General features: G+C 52.9%; 1 protein-coding gene across 1 annotated transcript in view; it reads right to left on the bottom strand.

The window, feature by feature from the left end:
• Positions 1–47: 47 nt before the first annotated feature.
• MMP11 (matrix metallopeptidase 11 (stromelysin 3)) overlaps positions 48–8,484 on the bottom strand; it is a gene marked incomplete at its 5' end in the record, with an annotated part of 8,983 nt that continues 546 nt past the window's right edge. Inside the window, 6 exons of the mRNA XM_010141292.1 lie at positions 48–181; positions 989–1,246; positions 2,598–2,811; positions 3,131–3,378; positions 6,157–6,290; positions 7,315–7,458. Coding sequence (XP_010139594.1) covers positions 48–181; positions 989–1,246; positions 2,598–2,811; positions 3,131–3,378; positions 6,157–6,290; positions 7,315–7,458 — 1,132 coding nt within the window. The remainder of the gene's footprint in view (positions 182–988; positions 1,247–2,597; positions 2,812–3,130; positions 3,379–6,156; positions 6,291–7,314; positions 7,459–8,484) is intronic.

The following is an 8,484-nucleotide window of genomic DNA, read 5'->3' as shown; positions in this document are numbered from 1 at the left end:
GAGGTAAGGGTGATGAAAGGGAAGCGTGGAGGACACAGGCACCCCCCTCATCTGAAGGAGTTGGAGGAAGGTGTGCAGCTGAAGAAGTCCTGGCTGATCTGGCGTGGGTAGCCCTCCAGCACTTTCACCTGAACTGGATCGAACTTCCAGTAGTCTCGGCCTCTCAGAAAATAGGCAAAACCTGTGGGTGAGAGAAGAAGGATTAGGAGAGACGGGGCTGGCACAGCTCAGAGCTCTTTCCCAGCATTTTGTCTAGCTGACACTCTGCAGCATGTGCAATACCAAAAGAGAGCCTGGAAGAGGCGGAAGATGCTGGATTGAACCGAGGCTTGAGGCTTACACCGTTCTTTCACACTGTTTCAGTTTTGGTGGGAGAGTGTTTTGTATTCCTGGTGATTTTAAATATGCTGTAGCCAAGTAGTGACCTGGCCCTGAGGAGGCAGAGGATGTCTAGGGCCTGAAGAGGGTCTGTGACAGGGAGCTTGCGGAGACCTGCTGCAGAGCGTGTTACTGGAGGAAGCTGCCCTGGGGTTTAGGCTCTGGAAGCCGTAGGAAGCCCCAGGCACCCTGGCTGTGCCCAGAGTTTCTGTGGCTCTTCCAGCTGTCCTCAGCATGGGAGGGCTAGACAGTGCCAGAAGCAGCTGGTCCGTTCAGGACAGCTGCCCAGGCTGAAGTGCGGGCAGCGTTCTGTGGGCAGCGTTCTCTGGTGGGAGCAGTAACAGCTGGGTAGGACTCTGACCATTTCTTGCTCCGAAATTTGAATTCTCTCTATCAGACACTTCACTTGCAGCTGTTGCAATTAATAATGATAAAACTTGTCACTTTTATAGGAAAAGCTGCCTCTCTCTCTCTACGCTACATGGCACACGCTATGGCTGGGAAGTGTCCACTCCTACCAAATGTCTAAATGTGCCCAGTGCTTCCAGCTGGGCAGTGGTGTCAGCCTGAGCACCCACCCCAGAGCAGGCCGTGTCCCTGCGGCACTGACCAAGCTCATCCTGAAAAGCCGCGTCGATCTCCTGAGGGACGCCGCGCCAGTCAGCCATGGTCCGGGAGTAGATGTTGTCCACCTGGCGGGTGTGAGGGTTGAAGCGCCAGTAGTTGCCTCCACTGAAGATGTAGATCTTGTTCTTCTCAGCCCCCCATACCAGAGCTGCCTGCACCGGGGATGCAGGAAGACCCAGCTCCGCCGTCGGGGTGGGACCAGATACCCGTTTCTCGCCATCGTAAATCCAGTACTGAGAATCTGGCGAGGAGGCAGAAAAGGGAAACAAAGGGTCAGAAGCTCCTTGTCTGATACTTCGGCAGTGAACCGTGCAACTGGAGCTGGTGCCTTGGCACAGTTCCCAGGGAAAGCTGTGCCTGACAGGCAAAAACCCCACCAGCATCATGGGCGCTGTCACCAATGGGTGCCCAAAGTGCCAGCAGTGCAAGGAGTTGACTTCCCACCTTGATCCAACTGGGATGGTGTCAGTGGTGGAACAAGGGAGACCATTTTAGCAGCTGTCTTTTCTCTATTTGTGGAAGTTATAACAAAAAAGTTGGCTGGAGGGACCAGCCTCTACCCTGCAAACTCAGTGCTTGGAGGAGAACATCTGTGGGCATGCACAGGCGTAGAGGGGGCATGCGAGTGTCAAGGAGCCAGCTACAGAAACCAGGAAGAAGTTGCCAAGCTGACACAGAGACTGAAAGCGTATTTCCAGATTAGGTTAAAATGGGAATCTCTGTAATTAGCCCATGGCACGTGATGCTTTCCCCTTATCTCACTTTAACTCATGGTAGGAGCCTGCCAGTTTTAGCACCACAAGCCCTTGCGTGCGGGTCAGTGCTAAGTAATCTGTTTCTGGGCAACGCTGCTGGCAGAGCCACCGCTATGCTTTCTGGTACCCGGCCTCCCGGAGTGCACGCCCAGGGCAGCTGGGTACCCATGTCATTCTGCTATTAAATTTACACTTGGAAAGAGCATTAAAGAAAACTGAAAGGAGCTGAAATGGGGTTTGTTGCTGGCCTTGAACTGCAGAGGTGGCCAGGAGGAGATTTGCTCCCACCATGTGTGAGTGGTTTTTAATCCCTGTGGTGGCTGGCTATTGCCTGGCTCTGCACACAGGCTCCTGCAGACTTATTCAGTCTCAGGGTACTACAGGAGCCCCACATCCAGCTTTGTGAGGAGCAGAGGAGATGCTGTCTGCCCCCTCAGGGGCACAGGCACGGGAGTTTCACAGCTGTGAAGCTGCCTGGGGCTCTCTTCTGGCACAGTGCTTCCCAGAGCCGCTGGGGTGATGAAGCAAGTGTTTCCTCCTTCCTTCTCTGCCAGCAGCATTGTCAGGGCAGAGGTTCAAGACAAATGTTTGATTTCCAGAGGAGGAAGATGGAATATTGTGACTGCGCCTAAAATAAAAATGGCCCATCCTTCTCTCTTCTACCCTCAATATTGGCTAAAAAGTTTAAACTAAACAGAGAAGGAAACAAATAACAAGGACCGCCAGATTACTGAGGATGCCCAGAAGGTTCATCCTCCCAGGAACTTGTTTGGTCCTGAACACCCCTAAGTAAAGGAGACACATTTCCAAGTCGTCTGATCCCAGTCCAGCTCTTACCTTGGAAAAACCAGATATTGCCCAGAGGGTCCTCGAAGGTGGCATCAACAGAGCTGGGGATCCCCTGCCAGTGGCGGGGGGGCCGAGCTGGGTAGCCGTCCTGCAGCTTTCCAGCTCGGAGCCGCCACACATAGCGGGACTTGAAGAAGAACAGCTCCCCTCGGATGGTGGACGCGGCATCAAAAGCTGTGTCGCAGGCATCAGGCTGCACAGACTGCCAGAGCATGGCCGGTCAGGTGCTTGGACTCACGGGAGGCCCCCTCGCCCAGGCTGAGTTCAATGGACAGGAAGTCCCTGTGCCCAGGCAACCATCCTGCTTTGGGCTGGTTTTGGCTGGGCACATGCTGCCCGAGGATCCCCTCCCTGCACACCCCCGGCTGGCTGGCAGTGCCACCGTGAAGTCCAGACCTGGGCTCAGCAGTGTGGGTGGAAGAGACAGACACCAAACCACATGTCAGCCTGCTGCTGGCCCCGTGGTGAGGACAGTCCCAGCCCTGGTGCGAGAGGAGGACATGGACAAGCTGTTCACTCACCTCCACGTTGGTGATCTCATTTGTCTCAAGGTCCGGCTGGGGAAGCTCTGCTGGCTGAGTTGGGGTTGGGTCGGGATCCAGTTTGGGTTTCCCGTAGAGGTACTGGATACCTTGCTTGTCATCCTCACTCAGGCTTAGCGGGTAGCGGAAGATGTAGAAAGGAGACATCAGTGACTTGGAGACAGCCGTGTGCTGCAGGCCCAGGACGTGGCCAAACTCATGAGCAGCTACTTGCAGGAGGTCAGTGCCTGCAAAGGGAAGAGATGGGAGATGCTTTTGCCTACCTGTGTGCAGTGGGCAAGCTGTGCCCGCAGAGAGAGCGCCTGCCTCCCAGGCTCGCTTCTACCCGCTGCCAGCCCCTGACAGAGCACTGAGGGGAGTGGTAGGAGAGAGAAATCCAGCTCCACTACAGTGCTCGCCGGCTGTTGTTCCCAGACTTCTCCTGTGTAGTCTGCACCCTGTTTGTGCGGTTTTTAAGGGATCTGCTGGCTTGGAGCACCGGGAGTGAATTTGTACACGCAGGTGTTAGCCTGGGCATGTTGGTAATTTGTAATTCTGTCACCAGGGGCTCCTGCACCTCATCAGCTACCAGGAGGAAAAGGGGTTTCCACACACTTTTGGAAAAGAGAAGTTTTCACAGAGGAGGAAGTCTGACGCATAGATGTAGGTGGTGGGGTGGTGAGGTTGCCTTCTGTCCATGCGGCCTCGCAGCAGTTGTTGGCTACAGCTGTAGCGTGTCAGGTCCCGTTTAGATCACATCTGCTGTGGAAGATACCAGTGTCAGCGAGGGAACGCTCTGGGATTAAAGCTTGCTCATGGCTGTTGTCACACAGACTGCAGAGGGAGCTCATTTATTGCTTGTGTGTGGACTGTCGAGAAGGTGACATTTAGAAATAAATCCGTACAAAATCATCCAGCGTCAAGGCCTGGGCCTTCTTCACCAGTCTGAAGTAGATTATGGGAGATCATGTTTTAGGAACACATGACTCTGAGCATCTAGAAAAGGAGAGGGGGAAAGTGGATTTCATTATGTAGAAATATGTCATTTGGCAGGTGTTGTTTAGCTTCCAACGGATCCTTTTTGAAGTTGATAAATGTCAGGGAAAGCTGGAAGAGAGGCATATTATACAGCAAAGCCTGTAAGCGGAGGCTGTTCTTTGACAGGTCCCAGTGTATTCGTTTGCTTGCCCTCAGCCAGAAATCCTCCGAGCTGCAGCCCAAGTGCTGAGAAAGGCAGGGATGTGAGTCAGCCGGCCTCGCTGCTCCAGGCAGGAGTCCCCGGATGGCTCCAGGGGAGTGGGTCACTCCTCAGCACCGGGACTGGATGGGACAGGGGGATGCACCTGGGAGGAACGCCTGGAAAGGGTGGAGGCAAAGGTGAGCCCCTCTCTTCCTCCGCTGATCAGCTTTACATGGAAGCAGTGAAACTGCACAGCACTGACCCAATTAAATCAACACATCTAGGTCAGCTGAGAAAGTGGGATTTCTATGTCAGTGATTTATGACAAACTTTCAGCCACTCCTGTTTAGCTTGGCAGGCTCCTCCCTCGATGCTTTCCAGTGTTGGCAGATCAGCTGTGCTATTGTCAGATTCTCCAGGGGAGGTGAACCTCAGCACGCCTGAAGGAGCGTGATGCTTCCCCGTGTCCCTCACAGAAGGCCCTTCGCGTGGAGTCCCGCTTCCTGCATGGCTCTGGGGTGACCCCAGGGCACACCTTAGCCCTCCTCGTACTTCTGCTCTCCCCTCTGTACGACGAGGCTAAGCATTTCCTTGTCTCACTGAGACCTGAATCAAGGATTTATCCATGTTTATATTGTAAAGCTCTTTCAGCGTATTAAATGGCAATTAGCTGCAAAGAGCTTTTACAAAATTTATTTATGGAAGACGTAGGTGGGGACAAAGGCCACGAGATAGGGCTGGATTCTGATGGGAACTGGCATCCATTTTCAGTTCCTGCCACAAAGACACTGTCTTTGTGCGAGAATGTAGGAAATTCTTCAACACAGGCAGCCCCAACAGAGGGTGAAAATTGGCAGAGCCCACCCTCCCCTCAGGAGCAGAAAGGCCTGGTGCTCCGTGGTTCTCACTTGGGGTCAGCATGAGCAGGGTTGGAGAAGCGGTGGTCCTGTGCACCACACAGGGTCAAGCTGGTGTACAGTGACAGTGGACTTTGGGAGAATCCATCTGAGCCCTGAACATTGACGTGGGCAAAATGTTTGGGAAACCTCAGAGAGGCAGGGGTTTAACCTGGGCTCTGTGCTTGCTTCTTTGTTCCTGCAGGTAAACTGGGAAGGAGGAGGAAGGGCTGACCTGGGTTAATTTTGGTTGGTCTTGCAGAAATTGACGCTTTAGGCACTGATCCAGATGGTCCCAGGCGGTACTGCAGTATCTCACGAGATGCTTGACACCAGACCCTAAGTGCCCAAACAGAGAGCTACCAGCTTGGATCTATTATTAGCAAAAAGGAAAAAAGTAAGAAAAAAAGAGCCTTGACTTGATGTGATGTTGTTTATGGTCAGAGCATTCCCAGGCCACAGGGACAGAGCTGGAGCCTGCGTGGTTTCCCTTTATGGACTTGTCTGACAGACAGTGTACACTGTGCGCAGGGACTGGGGCCGAGGCTGTCCCTTGGAAGACAACTGTGTGCTTGAACCTCAGTTTTCCTTCATCCTTTCCCTGCTTTATTTCTGATGGCTCCTGCCAATGTTGGGTGCAATTCCCAAGTGGAAGGGCAGGTGGCTGGGCAGAAGAGCTGTCTCCCTTGCTCCCCTGCACAGGGGGAGCCCACTGGGGAGCCAGGGTCCTGGTGCTGGGCACAGACTTTGCTGTGGCTGAAAGACAACAAGAGAAGACCGGAACACTAACAGTATGCTTGTAAGTGGTGGGAGCCGACAACACACAGCAAAACAATGATTGTTGCCTCTCTGTTTTACAGGGACTCTATTCACACCACAACGGAATCTTTTACAAGCACACCGATAAGCATCCTGGAGCATCCACAGCTCTCCTTGAAACAGTACCATACCCAGGTTGTTCCCAATTGTCCAGGTCTCGTCGTAATCAAAATGGACGTCTCCCTCGCGGTGTGTCTTGGGGAAGAATGCGTGTGCCAGGATCCCTCCAGGCCCATCAAAAGGCAAGTTGTCTCCATGCCAGTACCTGGGGGGGGAACACATTGCACCTCAGACAAGGAGCTGAGTACCTTCAGTGAACAGCCTCGTGTGGCCAAAGGTGGGGAGCCACCTCCAGGGGAGAGCAGCTCTCACTCCCATCCCAAGTTCATCCCACCACTCCAGATCAACTGCTCAGTGGCTTTCTGATGGCCTGTCCTGCATCAGGGCACTGAGGAAGCAGAGCTTGGTCACACCAAGCCCTGGGGAGTTCGTATGTTTTCTCAGGGATGTTTCTCTGCTACCCCTGCTCAGCTTCCAGCCAAAGCTGGCCATGGAGCCTAAAGAATTAAGGAGGTGACTGCTCAAGCCGAGAATAAGTTGACATAGTTGAGCGGTGGGGGGAGGCAGAGGGGCAGCCAGCAGTGAACCCAGCCAAACCCTCAGGTCCTCGCTCAAGCCAAGCCTGCTGTTGACTAACAAAGGAAGCCCATGAGAGATGTGGCCACTTCAGAGAGCTGAGGGAGACACAGGCAAACACACAGCAAGCAAATCGCATCACTGCTTGGACAGTCTCCAATGCCTTTATTAGTTCTGTGCAAACAGGCAGCCGAGGGAGGTCTTTGCCCCCATGCGTATTTTGCCAAAAGTGAATTTCAGGCCAGGAGCCAAGATTCATTTAACCAAGAAACTATATTTGTCTTTGGGCAGACAGTTACGTTGTTCAGTCAAGGGACAGGATGGAGAACCTGAAGATGGAAATTCAAAACAAATGCTTAGGAAAACAGCCTGTGGGCAGAGAAACATAAATATACGAGGAAAATTAATGAATGATCAGTAAGGGTACTGTGCACAGGCAGCATGGGACAGCTGCACTTACACCAAGCAGCCCACAACTGACAGAAAAGTAAAACCAAACCCCAAAGAACCCCCGTGTCTGAAAGCAGAAATATGAGGCTCCATTTAAGTGCCTAAGCTGTGTGCCGGCAGCTTTCTGCTCTGGGTAGAGCCTTCAGGTCTTGAGTGCAAGGTTGCTTCTCTGGGAGAAGGGTGCTGTGGCCTGCTGTGTTCACCTTGTGAAATCGATGACAATGTCAGCCCGTCCCTCCTGCACCTCGGTGAAGGTCAGTGGGGTCACATCACTCCAGACTTTCAAAGCTTCCTCGATGGTCCTTCTCACTTTAGCTTTTACGAGTTGCCACGGGAACCTGATAATTCTGAAAGGCAACAGATACTGGATGAGGAGAGCATCAGCCACTGTCCCATGGACACTGTCGTGAAGACACTAGCTGTAGGATCATTGTTACTAGGGCTGCTGCTCTCTCTCAGCACCGGAACATCTCTGTTCCGGCACTGCTCTGGCACCCTCTTCCAAGAAACATGTGCAGCAAATAAATCACTTCAGTGCTGAAACCCTCTGGCTGGTGGGCCCAGGGGTGAGCTCTCTGGAGAGCTTCGCAGATCTGTGTTTTTCTGGCGTGAAGTGCTGTGGCATTTCCCAGGGCTGTCCCCTGTGAGTCCACTCCCACAGAAGTGCCTGGAAGTGGTGTGATGTGATTTCTCCTCCTCAGTACCTGCCTGTTTTGCCCCTGGAAACTGGGGCTCGCCCAGAGCAGCTGCTGCCTCTTCTGCCCTCCTGTAACATAAGCAAACTGTAAGGTCTGCCGCGGAGGGAGCTTTCCTTCCCCTCCAGTGACAGCATTGGTGTGTGTTTATCTCTGCTGTGTCTCTTTAACACTGTTGACCAAGAAAAAAAAAAAACAACGAAGAAGTCTTTCTGTTATCTACAGCCCCTTAATGGTATGAGGAACTGTCTCCTGCCTTTAAACAAAAGAAAATTTACAAAATTTACACGCTGTCAAGGTCCATACGAGTGTGCTCTCCACTCATACCCCTGTGGGCAACTGGGGAGGCAGCACAGCCCTTCCATGAACCTGCTGAGCAGATTCGCGATTGAGAATGTGTGGGGTGATTTGGGCAAACTTTACATTGAAGTTGTGTTTATGGGAACATCAGTAACAGCTGAGTAAAACGGTCTTTTTAAAATAAACTGTGAGGTGAGCCCACAGCGGGGTGGCTGTTGAGGCAAGGGCACATCAGGAAAGCGCTCGTGGTGGAGGCTCGGCTCAACTCGTGTCAGGGGGTTGATGTAGCGAAGTGAATGTATGTGCATGGGGGGCTGATGGGGGACTGAGCGAGGGGGGGTGCAATGGCTAACCCAAATCTGTTTGGGCCGCGGGGGG

This window comes from Buceros rhinoceros, unplaced genomic scaffold (assembly GCF_000710305.1).
Source record: "Buceros rhinoceros silvestris isolate BGI_N320 unplaced genomic scaffold, ASM71030v1 scaffold39688, whole genome shotgun sequence".
Lineage (NCBI taxonomy): Eukaryota > Metazoa > Chordata > Aves > Bucerotiformes > Bucerotidae > Buceros > Buceros rhinoceros.
Note: the sequence above shows the minus strand (reverse complement) of the source record. Positions and strands in the feature narration are given on the sequence as shown.